The sequence below is a fragment of the Amphiura filiformis genome, chromosome 18, assembly GCF_039555335.1.
Source record: "Amphiura filiformis chromosome 18, Afil_fr2py, whole genome shotgun sequence".
In the NCBI taxonomy this organism is placed as follows: Eukaryota; Metazoa; Echinodermata; class Ophiuroidea; order Amphilepidida; family Amphiuridae; genus Amphiura; species Amphiura filiformis.
In genome coordinates, this window is record NC_092645.1 from 16,473,989 (window position 1) to 16,495,985 (window position 21,997).

General features: G+C 37.5%; 1 protein-coding gene across 1 annotated transcript in view; it reads right to left on the reverse strand.

Annotated features, from left to right (window-relative positions):
* Positions 1–15,782, reverse strand: part of LOC140138995 (choline transporter-like protein 1) — a 17,004-nt gene extending 1,222 nt beyond the window's left edge. Inside the window, exons 1-13 of the mRNA XM_072160776.1 lie at positions 15,627–15,782; positions 14,343–14,485; positions 12,218–12,521; positions 11,386–11,449; positions 10,778–10,936; positions 10,234–10,304; positions 9,667–9,786; positions 7,685–7,810; positions 6,535–6,695; positions 3,854–3,940; positions 2,801–2,916; positions 2,335–2,501; positions 902–994 (exon numbers count right to left, since the gene is read on the reverse strand). Coding sequence (XP_072016877.1) covers positions 902–994; positions 2,335–2,501; positions 2,801–2,916; positions 3,854–3,940; positions 6,535–6,695; positions 7,685–7,810; positions 9,667–9,786; positions 10,234–10,304; positions 10,778–10,936; positions 11,386–11,449; positions 12,218–12,521; positions 14,343–14,485; positions 15,627–15,782 — 1,767 coding nt within the window. The remainder of the gene's footprint in view (positions 1–901; positions 995–2,334; positions 2,502–2,800; positions 2,917–3,853; positions 3,941–6,534; positions 6,696–7,684; positions 7,811–9,666; positions 9,787–10,233; positions 10,305–10,777; positions 10,937–11,385; positions 11,450–12,217; positions 12,522–14,342; positions 14,486–15,626) is intronic.
* Between the last annotated feature and the right edge of the window lie 6,215 nt (positions 15,783–21,997).

Sequence of the window (21,997 nt, forward strand, 5' to 3'; positions counted from 1 at the left end):
TCGACGAGAGATGAGAATTAGAAAGAGAATAGTTAGAAATAAAAGAATTAGAGCGAGGGAGAGAAGGAGGAGGGGCCTGGAGGAGAGGGAAAGTCGCTTAGTCCATGACCACCCGTATCCCTCTACCATGGCTCTACATGGAATAATTTAATTCGTCGTCACGTACTTAAGAAGAAGAGAGTTAGAAAGAGGTGAGTTAGAAAGAGAAGAGTTAAAGAGAGAGCGAGAGATTAAGAGAGAGGAGGGATAGAGCGAGAGAAGACTTAGTAGAGAGAGGGGAATTAGAGAGGATAGGGGAGAGTCATAGAGAGGAGAGTTAGAGAGATACGAGTTAGAAAGTCAGATCGAAGAGTGTTAAAGAGAATAGTAGCCTAAGAGTTAAAACGGCGAGAGAGAGTTAGAGAGCGAAGAGCTAAAGAGGGAAGAGTTAGAAAGAGAGGAGATGAGTCCGAGAGAAAGAGGGACGACACAGGAAGAGAGGGTTTTTTTGTTCGCGTGCTTAGCGTTAGCGAAACGTACGGTACATGGGGCCCTATAAGCTCAGTATTTTGATTAAGTTTGTAGTTTGTTTTACTTCCGCATATATGTTGGTGTAAAATGAAATATGGGCGCACTTCCTCGCACCTTATCATTTTACGATGTATTCCGCAACATAATTATAGGCTCGCCCCATGTACATGATGTCCTAATTCTGCACAATTTGTATTATTTTCTTGGGAATATCATTCTAATTGAAGATCGAATTAAAAAGACTAGTTTGCGTCTGACGTCAGGGCAAAGGCGCTGCGTGATTGGTTGCTAACCTGCGCCGTACGGCATTTTTGGTCTGGTTGACATGACGTCATTAGTCTTTTTAATTCGGTCTTCAATAATTATAAGTCTAGTGTAATATATATCTTACCTCATAAACAGATAGAAATATGTGACTTATAATAAATGCCACAACAGCCGCCAATGCAATGGGTACTGCGTAGTAATGAACGTGAGGTTTGTCCTGCAATATGGGGAAAAGTGGTATAAAGTTTATAGTTTTTTAGTTATCAATAGAGAAAACGCTGACGGGTTGACGCCAGATAGCTTTTAACCTCTTGGAGCTCGACCAATCCTGGTTTGAAGATACATGTACTGATAGGGCACAAATGCCTGCAGAGGGTGATCTTCTGTGTGCAATGGTGGAAGAGAACACCAAGTTAGATCTTGGGATTTTCAAAACTAGGTCGTACGATCTGATAGAGAACCTGAGGTGAGGAAAATAATTTATGCTCAATTCCCAGCTAGATATGTCTAATAATTAGAGGTTACAAAATCAAGATGTTTCATTACTCATGGAAAAGGTTTTAGGGACTTTTCATCAGGACCGCTATAAGACTTTTTCAAATCAAGATCGGAAAAAGATCGGAAAACCACAGTATATTTATTCCGTAAGCTAGGGGTCAAATTGGCACACAATGAATCAAGCGGAATCACGTACCCTTTTGAGTGAAAATACAACGTATTTAGCAGATTTTAGCATGTTTAGCCAAAATCAACACGAGTCATAACGGAGAAATGTTTTCTATAGGTATTGAACTAACACTTCCACTATTTTCGCACTTCATAATGTGACGGTAAAAGAAAGAAAAATGCAAATGTTTGTCGTCTGCGGCACATTTGATTTGGTCTTCGTGTGGTCTTCGCAAAATAAATATCAATCTCTTGTACAAGCCATGCCCAACGCTTGACCGTGTCTTTCACGCAGATTTGTGTTCAGACGTATAGTTGCGTTTACGTTAGCGTCGATGACCCCGAATTGTAAACGGGGTCAAAGCAAACTTCGGAAAACTTCGATTTGAAAAGGTCTATAGGGGTTCTGCAAAATTACAAAAGCTCCATAAATAATAGCTCTTTCCGGTCATTACAGAATCTTTCTCTTTTGCAGAACCCTTTCTAGTTTCATCAAAACGAAAAATTTGACACCTCTTTTGGCAAAATCTGAGCACTTTGATGTTTTCGACCCCCATAGAGGCAAAAACGTGACCTTTGACCTTTTTGGTTATAACTCAAGAACTTTGTACACCTATTTAAGGTTCTGCATAGAGGACAGCTCTCTTTAGGATCTACTTGGAACCTTTTTTCTTATGTATAACAGTGTAAGTGTAATTTTGTTATTTTAATTATCTGATTTCAAATCTCAAAATTTGTCGTTTTTTGACTAAATGTCGAGGGGTTAGTGCCAGAAGCTCCTGCAATAGCTGCCCTATGGACATTCAACATTATTTCTGCGTTCTATATTGTACATACGGCACCTGGCAGCTATTGCATGTGGGGCATTCTTGCATTAATCCTGCATATTACCTTCAAAAGTTCTAATCCAATAACAACGACTGAAGCCACAACTGCACCTTTGCCCAAGAACAGAATAAAGTCTCCTACAGAATTTATGGCCGCTACACGAAGTACATTACTGACTATGAGAGAGAAGGCCTTGTGAGCCGCACGACAAAAACTGTACCCGTAGATCGCTGAAACAAGATCACGCATAAATTGTAATGAATTGTGTAAAATTATACAGAACGTTAAACTGTTATCTGTAGGCCTAATGGCTGCCTTATAGACATCTTTAGACAAGCACAACCTCTATACACATATGTCACCTGGCAGCTTTCTCTCTCGAATTTAAGTCCAGGTGCAAATAGGCATTTCAATATAACTGACATGTAAAATCTTACAGATTACGGTATAATCAAAAGGTTTTCCAAAGAGCTATTATTGTTAAGAGCCACCTTAATTTTGTTTTTATTAACCAAAAGAAACATCTCACCGATTTCTATGTACGCATTTCTGTTGATGAACCGAAGAACCTTTTCAAAAAGCCAAAGGCAACACTGCAGGCATTTTAAGATATATTGAACCACTTGAGCCTGCGATCCTCGCAACCTGCAGGAAACAAGCAAATTACAAATTATACCCGGGGAATAGTCACAAATGGACTGCTGTATACAAAATCAGGTCACATAAGATCAGGGGCATAGCCAATAAGCCAGCTTTCCTGGTCGGAGGTGGGGCCAAAATATAAATATTGGGGGTAAAGACGAACAAAAATGTCCCGGTTGCACCATTTTGACCCGGTATTGGTGGGATAAAATATATATTTACTGTTTTTTAGAAAGACTATACCTGTAAAGAATTCGCGCTTCCAAAAAAGGCTTTATTGGACGGTGCGCGTGCGGGCAAAAAATTGGTATTTTATAATCGGGGTGAATCTTGGTGGGAAATGGGCTCCTTATCCCTTTTCTTTTCCTTTGCCTTCCAAATTTTCTCTTTCAATTTTTGCCAGGGGCACTTTTCTCTTTCATTTTTGTCGGGAGGGGGGTGGGGGTTATTTAATTAATTAATAGCAGTAAACAATATAGAAACTGACCAGGTAAAAATATTAAATATTAAAAGGGGAGCAAAGAAAATTTGGCTGAAACGGCAATATCCGTTTCAGCCCAATTTTCTTTGCTCCCCTGCTTCATTTATTTATTTATTTATTTATTTTCTGTTTGTTTATTTATTTACTAAAATAAGATAAGATGAAATGAAATGAAAAAGTGAAATAAATAAAATAAAATTGAAATGAAATGAAATGAAAAAATATACATAAATAAGATAAAATTGAAATTAAATTAGATTAAATTAAATTAAATTAAATTAAATTAAATTAAATTAAATTAAATTAAATTAAATTAAATTAAATTAAATCAAATTAAATTAAATTAAATTAAATTAAATTAAGTGAAATATATTAGATAAATATGAAATGAAATGAAATGAAATGAAATGAAAAAAAATGAAATAAATCTCCAATAGGCCTATAGTATTTTTCACTTACTTTGATTGTATATAGCCCAGGATGATACGTGCTAGCATTACCAATGCAATAATGAGTGATCCGAACGCCATAGAACCAAGGTGATATCTGGTGGCGGTACCAAAAAAAAAGAGACAAAAGATTCAAAAAACTAAACACGAAACGTAAGCCTACTCCTTCCATACACTATATTTGCAATGTACTTCTTCATCAATATACTGTTCAACACATTATGTAGATTTAAGGCGATTTAATACCCTGATTTTCATCAGTACCCATCTTCTTTTTTTTGTTGCAAATTTATAAAGTATATAAATATGTTCATCATCTCATGTCCTGAACTTATAAAATATCTCTACATAAAAAGTGGTTTTAAACCATTTTAGAAAATCATTTTAGCCCTATATATTTTTTTGTTTACTGTATCCTGGTAACTGAGATGTGTGTTTCATAACAAACCATAATTTATTCTATTGAACATGTCCAAGTAGAATACATGAATAGAATACATTAAATCCTTTGTTATACTATCTATAGAAATATACTCACTGATTATAACACTGAATAAATTAAATAGGCCTAAATAATCTCTTCCACATACACAATTTAATACTACACCATGTATGTATCTTCTATAATATGTTGTTAGGAAAAGAGATTAAAAAAGGCTATAAGGTCATCAAAGGTCAGGTTATAGGTCAATTGGTTCAGGTCAAATTCAGGCATCAATTTTGAATACATGTGATAGTCTGTGATATCAAATGTCAGAGGCATCAATTTTGATATTTTGTCTGTTACTGGATATATAATGGAAATGTGTGAGGTGGATATACTAAAATACCTTGGGATGTAAATGGTGAGTACAATTTAGATTGCATAGTTGAGTTGGATTGGGCAAATAAATATAAAATAGTTACCAAAATCACAAAAATGAAGCTTACGGAAAACTACCTAATATGGTGGTATAGGTGACAAAAAATACAATCTTTTTCAACATTGCTGTAGTGTGGTTGTGGTAACCTGTTACCTATGGCTTAATTAAGTTTCAGTGACATAGTGTTGCAAGTTCAAAATACAAAATATAGCTCGACATTGAAAATAGAAGCATTTTAACCGGTTCGTTTTTTGATAGTTGTGGAGCACCAAGTTCATGAAGTCATAAAATAAATCAGGGACCATTTATTCCCATTTTATATATCAACATTATTTCCCTAATGTGTTAGCAACACATATCCAAAATTTTAACGAAATCCGTTGATAGTAAGCTTTCCAAAATGAAGTGAATTTAAATCATCAGTGATGTACCTCCTTTTGGCTTCTATCTTCAAAAGCACGTAAGCTACATTGATACCGATGCCACCAATAAAACGAGAAGATTTGCCCCTTCATTTTGCATACCACTTTGTCCAAATTTTTTTTGTAATTTCTTCACAATTCAAAAAAATGCAAAAAAAATCAATGGGTGTAGTACCCCTTAAGCAATGCACTAACTTTTTAATGTACATAACCTAGTATTATAGCAGATATGTAAGTAAAGTAGGCCTACTACTGAACCAGTAGATGAACCATAGATGTAAGCAATGCACTACTTCACCAATATCTACAGTAGATGTAAGCAATACACTACTCCATCAACATCTGTAATCGTAGATGTATAAGCAATGTACTATTTCACCAATATCTACAGAAGATAAAAGTGATGTAATATATTCATCAATACACAGATCTACAGTAGATGTAAGTGATGTACCACTACATCAATACACAGATCTACAGTAGATGTAGGCCTAAGCAAGCCACTACTTCATCAATACACAGATCTACAATAGATGTAAGCAATGTACTATTTCATCAATACCCATATCTACAGGATGTAAGCAAAGAACTACCGGTACTTCATCAATACACAGATCTACAGTAGATATACGCAATGCACTACTTCATCAATACTCAGATCTACAGTAGATGTAAGCAATACACTGCTTCATCAATACTCAGATCTACAGTAGATATACGTAATGTACTACTTCATCAATACACAGATCTATGGTAGATGTAAGCAAAGTACTGCTTCATCAATATACATATCTACAGTAGATGTATGCAATGCACTGCTTCATCAATACACAGATCTACAGTTACTGTAAATAGTAATATTTTTTAAATGTTGTTGTAGTGTGTTTACATAAAAAAATGTTTTAAAAACGTGTTCATGACTTTTATATAACCCAACATAAACATTTAATGTTATTAAAACGTTTGACCAAAACTACACTGCAAAACAAGTGTTTATATGTAAACACCATATTGTGTTTATCAGAGCAACACTTAATAAACACATAATTCATGTTAATGGTCTAACACTAATGTTCATAAATTAACACTTGGTGTTATATTACAAACACTAATGTTTGTAATATAACACCAAGTGTTAATTTATGAACATTAGTGTTAGAACCATTAACATTAGTGTTAGACCATTAACATGAATTATGTGTTTATTAAGTGTTGCTCTGATAAACACAATATGGTGTTTAAATATAAACACTTGTTTTTGCAGTGTAAAACACGCTCATTAACCTGTTTTTAGTGTTTATAACGTTTTAAAAACATTTTTGTGTTTTCTGGGCTCTTTGAGGTGTGTTATCTAGTAATGATCCAAGAGCATAATTGTAGGTCAAATTCTCACAAGTGCATCTTACCTGACTACTCTCCGTATAGATTTCAGTATGGGTGATTTGAGTTGTCTCTTATCCGTAGCAAAGAACCACTGAGCCACTGCACCAGCTATGGTACATAGAAGACACGCAATGATGAACTGAGAACCCCACAGTAGACCGAAGAGATGATACCACCACATGTACTGAGGAGATAAATTCAAACATTTTTGCCAAATATTTTGTCAACACTTAAATAACATTATATAATACTTTGCAGAAAGTTTTCAACAAATGTTTTTGAATGTTATGAAAACGTTTTATACCCTTTACAATACTGTAAAGGAGGCATGCATAAAAGAAGATATTTGGGAGCACATTTAGCAACCATCATTCACTGAACACAAAAGGGGGACTCCGCTTTAACTTTAACTTTAAATCTCATGCATGGGATCGGTCCATCAACATGATCAAGTCCAGCACGTGATCAGTCCAGCGGATCAGTTGCCTGACGAAGTCTCGTGGTTCCAAACACAACATTGCAAAAAGTAAGTTCCAGTATTTGATTTAATTCCAAAACTCTCTTTAAAACTACTGGATGACTAAGAAAAAGTGAGCCGAGGTGGGGGCTTTTTAAACTTGTTGCTTTCTTTACGTTGTCAACGTTTTTTTGGTAGATAGGCCCTAATTAGGCCCCCAATAATGGCTTTCATTTTACCGTTATTTGTTGAACTGAGATTTTTACTTTTTGAGAAATGAATGAATTTATCGAAAAACTTTTCGGAGAGTGCTATCTTAAGGGCTCGTACCCTTAATAACACCCTTTATATAACCAGACATTTAGTATCTAGCAACTTTTTCTAACCTTTTGCGAATACGTCGAAAACGTTTTGTATTTGTTGGGAGCGAACGTAGGCTTATAGGGCGATCTAAAAAATCAAATGATTTAGGCCTACTTTTTTTGAATTAACAACAACAACAACCAATTCACCCATTGCACGGTGCCGCCATATGCGAGGAAATAGCCTCGATCTGGCAGAATGCATGAATGGGAATTGAACCAGTCCAGTCATATAACATTGCGTAAAGTTCAGTAATACTTCCTTTCATCTTTCATGTCTATTGCCAGTTCGAGGCTCTCCTCGCATATGGCGGAACCGTGCAATAGGCGAATAGCCGATGGGCTTAGGCATACCTTCGTGATAGTATCCTTATGGTAGATTACGTAACCGTCATCGTCGGACATAGGATGACCAGCTGTTAATATATTCAGATAGATATATACCCAATAAACGCCAAGGATTCCAAGAGCTAAAAGAGCCTATATAAAGAAACAAGAAAAGGAACACTGTTAGAACAAAACTAAACAACAAGTTGTTGACAATTTTAAACAACTGCTGTTTACCAGGTGCATCGCTCATCATCATCATCATCATCAGTCGGCTGCGGAGCAGGCGACTACAAGCTTTCTCCAACTATTGCGATCTTGGGCAAGCGAAACAATTTTATTTTGTTTAAAAATTCAACAACTTGTTTACCAATTAAACAACTTGTTTAAATGTTTAAACAACTTGCTTAAAAGTTCAAGTAACATTTGTTTAAATTTTTAAACAAGTTGTTTAATTTTACTAAGTTTTAAACAAGGTTGTTTAGAATCTTGCAAGTTGTTAAAACTTATAAACAACATTGTTTAAAACTTATACAACCTTGTTCAAGACAACATGTTATAACAAACAACTGAACAATGTTGTTTAAAACTTTAAACAACAACACTTTAAACAACGTCTTTTTAAACAACACAATTTTAAACAGTGTTTCAACAGTGAAGGCAAACACAAATCGGTTTTAAATCTTTTTAAACGGGTTATATTTTGGGTTTTGGTTTTGGTAAAAACGTTTTAATAACATTAAAGGTCGGGTTTTATAAAGGTCGTCAAAACGTTTTGTATGAAAAAACACTGCAACAATATTTTTATAATGACTGAGAAAGTTCTGGCGTTCTGAGAAAACAACGCTAGACGTTTGGTTGTCGTAATTGGGAGGCATTTTTGATCAGTTGTGATACAATCCGTCTTGAAACAAACATCAATGCGAGTTACAATAATTGCGACGTACATTTAGGCCGCCCCTTGCCTACTAGTACTAGTGCTAATGGCTCTGAAAAGAACCGTTCACTGAATACTGCCCCTAACCACAACAGTGAACAAGCAGACCGCGCCTATCTGCTAATGAAAACAATTTGGTGGCTCTTTCAACAAGAAGCGGTCTTCAGTGAACGGCTCTTGAGCCACCAAAAACGTTTACATTTAGCAGATAGGCGAGGTTTGCTTGTTTTGCTTACTGTTCAAAAGGGACCGTCTTCAGTGAACGGCGCGGCTCTAAACCCGCTAAACCTTACTCATTGTTAAGTCAGTAGATTTAACGTGGCAGATTATAGAAACTGCAAATTTGAACAAGCCCAATGGCGGGGCCCAATGTCATAGAATTTTGGGTAAGTATCAAAAGCATTTTACCCACATTGGGCTATTCCAGTTGAAATCCATACACCCCCTGTGGAAGAAATGACAAAGGGGAAATTATGTGACTCTGTTTCAAATGAATGTGATTGGTCGGGGTGAATGTGTGGTGTCATTGAAATCTATGCCCCCTCTGTGGGAGATCACCTTGGTCGGGGGGGGGGGGATTTTAAAAATGAATTTAGAAGAGCAGCAACGACATCACTTGCATTACATTCCAGATGTTAAATCTACATCATATGCAAACTTTGAGGAAATTCGCACAAGTCCGTTTTATTTTAGGGCCATTTGTCTATAACTGGTCTTTACATGTAGCCCTATGGAGAGAGTGCCCGTTGAGGGCGCTATAACCCCCATTTTAGGAACAAAAAGGACTCGTGCGAATTTTCTAAAATTTTCAGAGTATGTAGTATGAACATGTAGAAATATAATCAAGTATTTGCCCTACCTGCTCTTCTCCAAAAAAAATAAAAAGTCCTATACCTCAATGATAATGAAACCTAGGTCGAGACTATGCTTTATATCTTCCATATGGGGTGTATAGCCAATTGTGAGTCCTGGTTCTCCTTATCCAATGCAATGATTTTACCACAAAATATTAATACGGCGCTAAAGCTATAACGGAAAAATACAAAGTATTTTTGTAAATTTATAAACCTACCCAAAATGGTTGCAGCATTAGAAATGGCATCTTTCCCAACGCCTTCCCTGCTTCTTTGAAGAGAGCTGCAACGAGTGCGATACGTTTACGTAGAACCAGAATGACGAGCAGAATGAGTAGCTATTGAACAGATCATGAAATGAAAATCGAAAGAATAAACAAAATTAACTGCACTTTAATGCAAATATGAATTTTAATACTCTTTTGGATAACCTCTAAATCTAATCATGATGTTCTTAATTCTGATGTTGAGTTTTCATGGAATATACTGTTTTTACAATGTTTGATATGAAATACGGGTTGATATAACTTTTAATTATTACACAGACGCTGGCGATAGGCCTAAAATTCGTAAAGGGTTTGGCATTTTCTTTGGGTTTCAAATATGTAGTGTGTGCACTTGTTCATGTTGTTTGGCATACTTTAAAAAGGTCATGATAAATTTGTTAGCACTATTAAAAATGTGTGGGTCTTGAATCTTCTATTTTCAAATACAATTGAAAAATTGGTAATTAAATTAAAATTGGTGCAATGAGAGCTCTCGGAAACGTTAACAAATAAACTTACCGTAAACCCCGATGCGACACTTGCGTAGATAATTAGAGCCCTTACGTTGTCGGCGTCCTGGTCCAATCGCACTAAAGATAATGCAGGGGATAAACATGATAAAGTTTGTTTTAAATGTAACAATACAAAATATATTGTTTTTAATGTAATTCTTAGATTAAATGTTTGCCATAGGCCACAATTATTACTAACAATGGCGGAATAGCTGAGTAAACGCGAGAGAAAACGGGAGCGATCACTAAAACAGAAAGAATTGCTTAATTTGCAGAACAGGTTACATGCCTATGCGATAGCTATTTTACTACCCGCCTCTCCCTAATCATTCTCTAGGCCTATAACATGGTTACAAGATGGGTGTCGAACATCAACCACACCAAGCATGCGACTTTTGTTATGGGAATATAAGTCTAATGGTAAAGAATTAGGCTAATCATTTGGCTCCTTCTGTAAACGTATATCTTGCATGGATGGTGACGGCCTTTATTCTTCCAGGACGACGCAAGGAGCTGCAAGTTTTGGTTTCCCGCCATAACTTTATTCTTACTTTCCACTGGCTTTTCATTGAGTTCCTTGTCGCTTTCCCACCACATATACCATAAATATCCGGTACCGCCCAAGCTGCCCAGGATAAAGCCATACACCATAGACCAGATGATGAAACTAGCGAAGTATCGAAGGAGAACCATCACTACTACGGACAAACCTATAGAAGACAAGAAGAACATCAGTGCCGTAGATTTATTTCGATATTTGGGGGATGGATTTTGAATTTGAAAAAAAATCTGAAGTAGAGAGAATCTAGTCCCTTTGTACAAAAGCGCGTGAAATATTTTGCTATTTCAAAGCTAAAATGGTCAAATATAACGTAAATTTGAACAAATTCTCACGAATTCGCGAAAATGTGCAATTTGTTTTAACCCAAAATGGTCAAATACCGTATGCATACAATATATGTGTATTGATGAAGTAGTAAGTGTATTGCTTAAATTTACTGTAGATTTGATTGAGTATTGATGAAGTAGGCCTATAGTATTACTTACACGGGTGCTTACATTTGCTTTAGATCTGTATATTGATGAAGTAGTGCATTGCTTATATCACCTGCAGATCTTTGTATTGATGAAGTAGTGTATTGCTGATTATAGCCCTTACCTAATGCTATCAGAGACAGATAACAAATTTCCCGCCAACTCTTTGTGATATCACTCATTGCTTCCTGTGGTAACATAAACACAAGATGGGAGATCAAGGTCATATCTTCCGCAGGGGGTGTACGGATTTCAACCGGAATAGCCCAATGTTTGAGGATTAAAATTAAGGCAAAGGTTATCACTCCAGATTAAAATTGCACAATAATAGATAAATTTATAATAAATAAATATTTTGGGCTGAAATAATGGAATCCACGGTATATCCCTTAACCCAGCAAACACAAAACGTTTTCGACATCATTCGCACAAGGCTAGAAAAGGTTCCCAGAAAACGTTTACATGTCGGGTTATATAAAGGGTATATAAAGGGTATAAAACGTTTTCATAACATTCAAAAACATTTTCTGATAACTTACTGTAAACATTCTAACATATCGTTATTTAAGAGTTGACAAAATATTTGTCAAAAAATGTTTGTAAAAAATTATTTTTAAAGTGTGTTTTCATATAGGCCTACAGAACGTTTTAGGGAGCTTCTCTTACGGGGAGAGGAAAAAATAAGTATTGGTTGATAATGTGCAGTGTTTGATATTGTTCACTGACATTAAAGAAAATGCATTAATATATCCTTCTCTGAAAATGCATCCATTATTATTTAATTTCTTCACAACTTTTAAATGGACACAAATTATTTTTGAGACATTACACTTTTGTCAGAAAGAATGATCATAGAAACGAGATACCACGGGGCGAGATACGCTAAGGCCTGTGGGTTAGTGCAAAAGAAGGGTTACAAATCTCTGCGCGTTTTTTTTTTTTGCAGCGTCCCTTACCTCAATCCAATCAGTATGCAGTAGTTTGGACGCAGTACCCAAAGCATCGGATGGGAAACAACGATTCATCACAACCCTGCTGGCTAAAACAGGGGTATTAGGGCAGTCTTTCATGTCACCTTGTTCGGCGCTCTCGTACTTGTCTACGTCAATATCGTAATCGCATAATTTTGATGATGTGTTTCGGGTGAAGTCAGCTATTTGACCCAGGGTTAGGAGTGTTTTGGTCGGGCAAGATTTCACGCAGAGGAGCTTAGAGGCTGATGCCTGAAGAAGGGCGGAGGAGTCGAAGTAGAACACATAGCTGAAAGAAGAAAAAGATTGTTTTTAAATAATTGGGCTAAATTGTAAAGGATTTAACAATAATCACAAGCAGAGGTGGGTCGAACAGTTAGCTATTAAAGGAAGGTGAGCTGATATATTTGGAAAATCAAATTCTTTAAATCTTATGTATAACATTAAATGTTGTCCCTTTCAAGCATTCATGCGAAAAGATCATGTAAATGTTTCTTGTAAATGCGACTAATTCTTTATGGAATTACTGACATTTAATAGGCCTACAGCGTAAAACTGGTAGTCTACAGTGTTTTTATTATAATTGATAATAATCGTGTAATAAATTGATACGGTATCAAATGAAAAATAGGAGTTCCAAATCGGTGTATGCATATTTCCGAAGATAGGCTATCATCAAGAAAATGCTGAATAAGTCGAAAACGTGGTATACCATGATAGTTGAGACTAATTCGACACTTTTTCTTATAAAACATTGGGAGATAATGAAAATAGTAAAATTCACTAATAAAGTATGGAATGCATTGAAGCTTATGGCTGGCCATAAGCTTCTACGTGAAAAGTACTAATTGAAAACCTGAATACAAAACCCATCCAAGTCCATGGAAAGTGATTTTGACGTAGCTAGAGGGTGGATTTAGGTACAACTTTTATACAAGACAGGCCTACCCAGCTAACAATTTTTCGTTGTTACAACGTCGTCTAAAAGTTTTATTATAATGTCGTAAAAATGTATTATATGGATATTGTAAGTAGGCCTACGTAAATCTGTGAACTCGTATTCGTGTAGTGACAACGTTATTCCCGAACGTATAATGTAACATCATTATGACGTTGTTTCGACGTCAAGTTGTGAACGTCGAAACAACGTCACTATGACGTTATATCAACGTCCAAAAATAGCGTTGTCACATATTAACGTAATTACGACGTCCGTAGATTACGTTGTATCGGGGTCAGACCATGACATTTATACCGCGTTGTAATAACGTGATTTATACGTCGAAACAAAGTCATAAATTTGCGTACTAACGACGTCCGTAGATGACGTTGTATCTGGGTCAGTTCGTGACTTTTAAACGACGTTAAACGACGTTTTAACCACGTGCTTTATACGTCGAGACAAGTCGACAACGTGATTATGACATTATATTAACATCCGGCAACAATGATGCTCAATCCCAAAAGGAGAGCGTATAAAAATTCAAAGTTTAGAACTTCATGAATAGAAGTCGTTACTTTGAGTTTCACGCTAAAGGCGATCGTCAGACGACACGATGGAGAAATTTTGGCTGGACAACCATCTCCTTGGAATGGAAAAATTTAAATTCCATGGTGTCAACATCCAAACTATTTTTCAGATTCGTATTAATTTGTGTAGCGTTTTCTGAACGTATTATTCAACCGTTGTCACCAGGTCTGGTCAAACATTGCATTAACGTCGAAACAACGTCATTACAACGTCATAATGACGTTATGTCAACGTCCAAAAATCAACGTCGAAAATAACGTTGTCACTACACGAATACGAGTTCACAGATTTACGTGGGGTTTACAACGTAAATGACAACCTAAGTCCAACGTAAGCGAACGTCGTGAAAACGTATAGTGTGTTAGCTGGGTAGGGACAAGCAACAATATCCCATGCTTTTAGCCACAGTATGGACTTGGGTGGGTTTTTTGTAAGGCCTATTCATGTATTCAATTTTGAGATATTTTCTCGAAATATCAAGAGCTATTTCAAGAACTACTAAACCAAGACGGAACAAACGAGTAGGTTTAAGGTTTAGACCTGCTAATCAGACCTAAACTTGAGACTCTTTCGACTCACGGGTTTTGCGTCATGTCCCGTCCAGAGAGGGTGATGTTTGTGATTTCTTTATTCTTCATGCCACACACATTACCATAGCTGTCAGCACCGAAGAAGAGTCGCTCTGGTTGGCCGGTTTGTAAAGCTAGGAATGCTACGTAAGCCTGAGGATGAAACAACAGAGTAACGTCTAAATATTCGATTCAAGATTTGTGACATGTTTGAGCCGATTCGAAAAATTACAATAATCTATAGTCCAATATGATAACCTTTGTATCTCGTGCAACTTGTTCAAATTCATGTTCCATGTTTCTTTAAATAACCGCTAACAATTATTTCATAAGTTGATAATATGACTCTGGTCTCATTGTATGGATCCATGCATTCTGGATTTTCAGATCCCAAATTCTTGGGAAAGACCATGGAAGACCATAAGGAGCTATTTAGAATTCTTCCTTTTACGAAATTGACTCGTTAATCGGAATGTGTTGCATGAAAAATTAATGCTGAAGGTGCATATAGGCTATATGTTGCAGCAAATCAGTAAGAAAACGTTCAAAAACAAAATGTTTTGCTCACTACGCTCGCATTGACAATTTCAGGTTTTAAATTGGGGGATCCCCAAAATCTAGCATTGTGTAAAGGGGCAAAGATTTTTGGCATGTCAAATGGGTTGGGGGTATTTTTTGGCATGTCATAGGGGGCGGGGGCAAGCGATTTTAGCATGTCGATAGGGGCAAGCAACTTTTGTCAAACGATATACGGGGACGTGTGTCGATGATCTATAATGCATGGTCTATATATAATAACCTATAGCCTCATAGGCCTAAGGGGGCTGGCATTTTCTTCGGAAGGGGGGGGGGTCCCAAATATGTCGGTGACCGGAGTCAATTTTTTATGACCCCCCTATCGCGGGCAAAAATTTTTACGACCCCCTATCGCGGGTCGAAAAATTTATGACCCCCCTTCCAACTACACAGACTCAACTAAGGCGCGGAGCGCGTCAAAACTTAAAAGTGAAGAAAGTGTGTGGAGCGCGGTAAAATTTTTATTGTAAGTGTAAAGAAGGCGCGCGGAGCGTGTAAAAATTTTGCATAGATTGTACTCACATTTCGACTGCGAAGTTAAAGAATGCGCGCGCAGCGCGCGAAAATTTTAAGTCACCAGCCCTAAATAATTCTATAACCCCCCTATTTTGGGTGTTAAAAAATCATAACCCCCTATTTTTGGTCTGAAAATTCTATGACCCCCCATGTATTTTTGGGACACCCCCTTCCGAAGAAAATGCCAGCCCCTAATGCTTACCATTCCGACCCAAAATGCAAGAAAAATGACCAAGCACGGCAAATCGCGACATTTCCGGTTGTCAAGTGGCCCATCGAAATCGTCATCTTGAACTAGATCACCGGGCTGAAAAGAAAATGATTTGGAATTTTTGAAACAAATTGTGAAATAGTGCATGTCCTATAGGGCCTACGTTTATGAATTTCAAAATGGGGCATGGTGGCGCAGCGACTGGGGTTTTGCCTTGCAACCGGTGGATTGCGGGTTCGAGCCCCGGCGGTGCCATCGTGTTGTGCATTGGGCAAGGCGCTTACATTACTTGCCTCTCTCTACCCTGGGGTGAAATTGGGAGCTGTTATGATTTGTTCAAAAAATCAAAATTATTTCATATTAGAAGGACATTCCTCGTACCGTATGCAGAATGCAATATGGTGTGTCCAATGTGCTCTCATGTCCCACAAAAATAGGACCTACTACTGTGCAAAAGTTGCTATACGATCCTCCAAAAACCCCTTCGGACTAGGTACAAGAGCATATAGGCCTAGCCTACATACAATTATTTTACCCATCTTATACAAAATACTGCTTAAATTACCTGTCTAAAAGTAGGCCTACGCCCGCGTGTTGTGTCACTTAGTTCATGTATTTCGATCGATCCAACGTCAACGTCGGTGGCAACGGCTGGTGACGCCGCCATAGCGCCTGAGATATCGGACACTACGGCGATAACGCCTTGTAAAATGTTTCCTCGATCTCCTCCGCCCCTCTCAACATTTAGTTGCTCTTTCAAAAACTTTTTACTATCTCAAGGATCTTGTTCTCAACCCAAACTTGACAGAAAATAGAGAGGAAGCCGCTTTTGCCTCTTGATGCATCACGTTGATGACTAAATGCGCTTGGATGACAACGGTTGTTATGCGCACTTTTTACGCGAGGCTCGTACTCGCGTCTATACGCGTTTTCTATCAACATGATTGATCCACATGACCTATTCTCGAGTTTTTTACCCGTGATTTACGGGTAAAAATATTAATTTTAGAGCAGCAATTGCGCTTTTCTTCTAATAAGTATAGATTACTAATTGATCACAAATTGGTGCAATCTATCATTTGAATAGTTAGTATCAAACGTTCACCCAAATGTTTTCAGGAAACTAAAACAAATCGCCAACCCATGGTATGAAATTTGGTTTCCGTCTCTCAAAGCTTCTAAACCTACCTTAATCGGTTGAACGTCGTTATCTCCGCAGCAGCCCATTGCCTCGGGGCTAGATCTTATAGGGACCTGTTATTTAGACCTATAAAATGAAACTTCTTTCCTTTTTTTGCCCACGGATATCCTATTAGTTGTGTTATAAATCAGTATAAATTTTGCGGTGTGCAAATTTTGGTGCCTTTTTGTTGGTGGTGATCGCGTCAATGCGTATCTACGCGCCCAATGCGCAGTATACGCGACGATGCCTTACGACGCGTAATAAAATCCCCATGAGGCCTCGCGCGCTTTGGTGGGAATTTTTCCCATTTTAAATTATCACATGCAGGCAAGCATCCCACCTCAGCTCATAGTCTGTTTCATCCTCTGTAGCATGAAGCCCTCTTCAAGAATCTTCCATTTCTGTCTGTCTTTTGCATCCCAAGTGTTGCCTCTATTATGCCGGGTCTATATGTTGCTAAGTCATCTCGCCATCTTCGTCTTTGCCTTCCTCTTGGTAATTCACTCTTAATTGAGTGAAAACTAATCAATCTTTTTAGAGTGAATCAGTGAATTATATTACTCTCTTGTCACTCAAATAGGAGCCAATTTTACTCGATAAGAGTGAAAATCAGTTCACTCTTGACAGGGAGTGAAACTTTCACTCTTTTACATTTAGAGAGTGCGCTTGCCACTCAATGATTCTTTTTGTCCATCTATTATAATTTTTTCGTGCCACATGTCCTGCGCCATCTCCATTTCACTTCACCAATCCTTTTCATGATGTCTTTGACTCCTGTTTTCTTGCTCTCAGTATATTCAAGCTATTTAGCTGAACTTCCAAGGCTTCAACTGATGATGATGTAAGAGCTACCGTACATCAACCGCAATCAGGTCAGTAACCATGATTCTCCGTCGATGTTAAATACCTCTTTCTTCTAGTTTGAAAATTTGTTCATATGGCAGCTGTGAATATTTTGGGAGAGATTGTGTCCCCTTGCCGTACTCCCCTCTGTATGTGGATAAGCTTGGTTAAAAACATGCAAATGATCAGTTGTTGAAAAGCCCTCTCTATAAAGCCTGCTTCTTTTCTACACTGTAAATTGGCCAGAACACATGGAACGCGTTCATTAATGTAACGGTTTTTTAACACATGACACGTGTTCAACTTATTTAGAGAACACTAGTGTTAATGTAGAGAACGCAGGTGTTATTACCTCAGAACACTAGTGTAACATGTTCTAATCCTTTAAACTCTGGTGTTCAAAATTACTATCTATGAACACCTCGGACACATGAAAGAAATGTAACGGTTTTTTAACACATGACACGTGTTCAAACATTGATTTTCAGAATGCTGGTGTTCAACCTTTATTTATACATTTTCAAAATGTCATTACTCGACAATAAACAAATGCATGTTAGTATAAACAAGATAATGGCGGTGTTCCGAAGAATTCCGATGAAATCAGAGAGTTTTCACCTAAGGCAAGCCCAAGGCTCGAACCCTCGCCGATCGTATCTCCCGGCTGAACGCATTTTAATGCGATTAAAATCGCTCGGCCATAGTCACCCTCTTGTGTCTCTCCTATGCTTGTTCATCGCTGTCAACAGCTATACGGGCTCCGAGTCGCTCCCAAAGTTGCCCTGAATTTCATTCTTCTCTAAATCCTTCGAATTTACTCTCACTATCATCCCATTTGTCTTGGAAAAGACAGTTTGTTATAGCGTTTCCCGGAAGCGTCTCCACGTTGTATCGCCATTGTTGTTGTTGTTGTTACTTATATCCCTCCTTCAAAGGAGCACCGTGTATTTCTCACTGACACGTCGCAGATCTCCAATGCCTCTATCTGCTCATGCGTTCCATTTTTGAACACCAGTATTCAATATAATCATTCAGAACACTTGTGACACGTCTGATCAATACTATGTGTTCTACATTATACTAAAAGAACACTAATGTGCAAGGCTTATCATATTTTCAAATACACTAGTGTTCTAAAGAGACAATTATGAACACCTCGGACGCGTCTGAGAGGCGTCACGTGTTCGGGAACATTTGCAGTGTAGGCAAGCATCACAGACTTGTAAATCTTGAAAATAAAGAAAAGAGCCGAAAAAAACTCCTTTCTTATCACCCTGATCAAAACCGACTGTAACGAGGTCTTTTGTCATGGGTCATCTGCCCCGCCACACACCGTCATCATCCCTATATCTTCGTGTTAAAATTGCCGTGATAGTACGATGAATCCTCGCGTTTTTCAACAGTTACGCATGGTGATTTTGTTCGAGATAGGCCGTGCGACTCAGGCTAAGCATACAATTTGAGATTTTGAGAGCCTGCCACACTGTTTCTATTCTATGTTTTACGATTTTCGCATGATCAGTATATGGCTGGCCGTAACCGCCACAACGTGGAGCTGCTACGCGTAGCTTAGGCCTACTTTTCGCTTCGCGGAGCTAAATTGACCAATCATGTTAGATCTTTTCATTACGCGGAGCCAGTGGATGCATCCTCGTTCCAGAGAGAAAAACTCTTGCCAAAATTAATGTTTACTATGGGGATTTTAAATGAATCGATTGTAAATAAACCACGACCAGTTGTACAGGATCAATACCATTGTTTGATTAGTGTATAGTCAATGTTACCTTGCATGCATGTGTCATGTGTGTGGCGTGTTTGTTTGTTTGTTTGTCTACTGTGTCAGGCCAGGATCACTGACACCCACGGTACTGATACTGTCATATTATCACGGTGATCATATTGTTGAATGTTGTTGACTTTAAAATAATCATGATGCAGTCATGTCTACAGTAGAATTCACCACGACCTTTGAAGGACTTAAACCCCATTAAAAGCTATTAAACCAAGATAACACTCAATGAAAACAGCTCAACTATGTTACATCAGATCTTCTCTGGTTAAATACACACTGCACTTGTGTCTGTTTTACCTGTGCAATGAGCAATGAGCTGGTATTAGAGTTTCAGTTGGGTGAACGATTATAAAGCGAACGCAAGGTAACAATACTGTGGGCTTTTGTTTACGAAATGAGACAATAGTCTGCTTATTGTTAACCAGCGTTCTTGAAAATGAGAAGCTTAATGACTTAACACGGTTTAGAAATAATTTCTTCATATTTTTTGGTGTTATCTGTCGTTTACATATCCTTCTAAAACACTAAAGTACCAATATTTCCAAACACCTAAATTAGCTAAAAATTTAGGACATGTTACAAAACTATATTTTCTAGAATTTCAGAGAATACTTTAAATATTGGCCGGTTATTTTTTACACAGTGACGTCAACTAGGCAATGACCTATACTTCTAACATACACTATTTGTAGAGGTCACGCGTCAATGGTGAGCGCACTGAGTATTGTGTATAGGAAAACGGACAGTAACTACAGTATGTATGGCCTACTACTAGTATATAAAGTAATAAAGCCGAATAGCTCGCAACATGTAATAACGTAAGTAGGTTTATTGCTGACTTTGCTTCTTGTGTTTTAGCCTACTTAAGAATGGTTGCCGTTGTAAATTATAAATTTCAACTGGTAGGCCCTAGGCTGCAAAATGTTAAAATGTTAAAATTTTAATATATCGCCACACACCGTCATCATCCCTATATCTTCGTGTTAAAAATAGCCGTGATAGTACGATGAATCCTCGCGTTTTTCAACAGTTACGCATGGTGATTTTGTTCGAGATAGGCCGTGCGACTCAGGCTAAGCATACAATTTGAGATTTTGAGAGCCTGCCACACTGTTTCTATTCTATGTTTACGATTTTCGCATGATCAGTATATGGCTGGCCGTAACCGCCACAACGTGGAGCTGCTACGCGTAGCTTACTTTTCGCTTCGCGGAGCTAAATTGACCAATCATGTTAGATCTTTTCATTACGCGGAGCCAGTGGATGCATCCTCGTTCCAGAGAGAAAAACTCTTGCCAAAATTAATGTTTACTATGGGGATTTTAAATGAATCGATTGTAAATAAACCACGACCAGTTGTACAGGATCAATACCATTGTTTGATTAGTGTATAGTCAATGTTACCTTGCATGCATGTGTCATGTGTGTGGCGTGTTTGTTTGTTTGTTTGTCTACTGTGTCAGGCCAGGATCACTGACACCCACGGTACTGATACTGTCATATTATCACGGTGATCATATTGTTGAATGTTGTTGACTTTAAAATAATCATGATGCAGTCATGTCTACAGTAGAATTCACCACGACCTTTGAAGGACTTAAACCCCATTAAAAGCTATTAAACCAAGATAACACTCAATGAAAACAGCTCAACTATGTTACATCAGATCTTCTCTGGTTAAATACACACTGCACTTGTGTCTGTTTTACCTGTGCAATGAGCAATGAGCTGGTATTAGAGTTTCAGTTGGGTGAACGATTATAAAGCGAACGCAAGGTAACAATACTGTGGGCTTTTGTTTACGAAATGAGACAATAGTCTGCTTATTGTTAACCAGCGTTCTTGAAAATGAGAAGCTTAATGACTTAACACGGTTTAGAAATAATTTCTTCATATTTTTTGGTGTTATCTGTCGTTTACATATCCTTCTAAAACACTAAAGTACCAATATTTCCAAACACCTAAATTAGCTAAAAATTTAGGACATGTTACAAAACTATATTTTCTAGAATTTCAGAGAATACTTTAAATATTGGCCGGTTATTTTTTACACAGTGACGTCAACTAGGCAATGACCTATACTTCTAACATGCACTATTTGTAGAGGTCACGCGTCAATGGTGAGCGCACTGAGTATTGTGTATAGGAAAACGGACAGTAACTACAGTATGTATGGCCTACTACTAGTATATAAAGTAATAAAGCCGAATAGCTCGCAACATGTAATAACGTAAGTAGGTTTATTGCTGACTTTGCTTCTTGTGTTTTAGCCTACTTAAGAATCTTTGCCGTTGTAAATTATAAATTTCAACTGGTAGGCCCTAGGCTGCAAAATGTTAAAATTTTAAAATTTTAATATATCGCCACACACCGTCATCATCCCTGTATCTTCGTGTTAAAAATTGCCGTGATAGTACGATGAATCCTCGCGTTTTTCAACAGTTACGCATGGTGATTTTGTTCGAGATAGGCCGTGCGACTCAGGCTAAGCATACAATTTGAGATTTTGAGAGCCTGCCACACTGTTTCTATTCTATGTTTTAC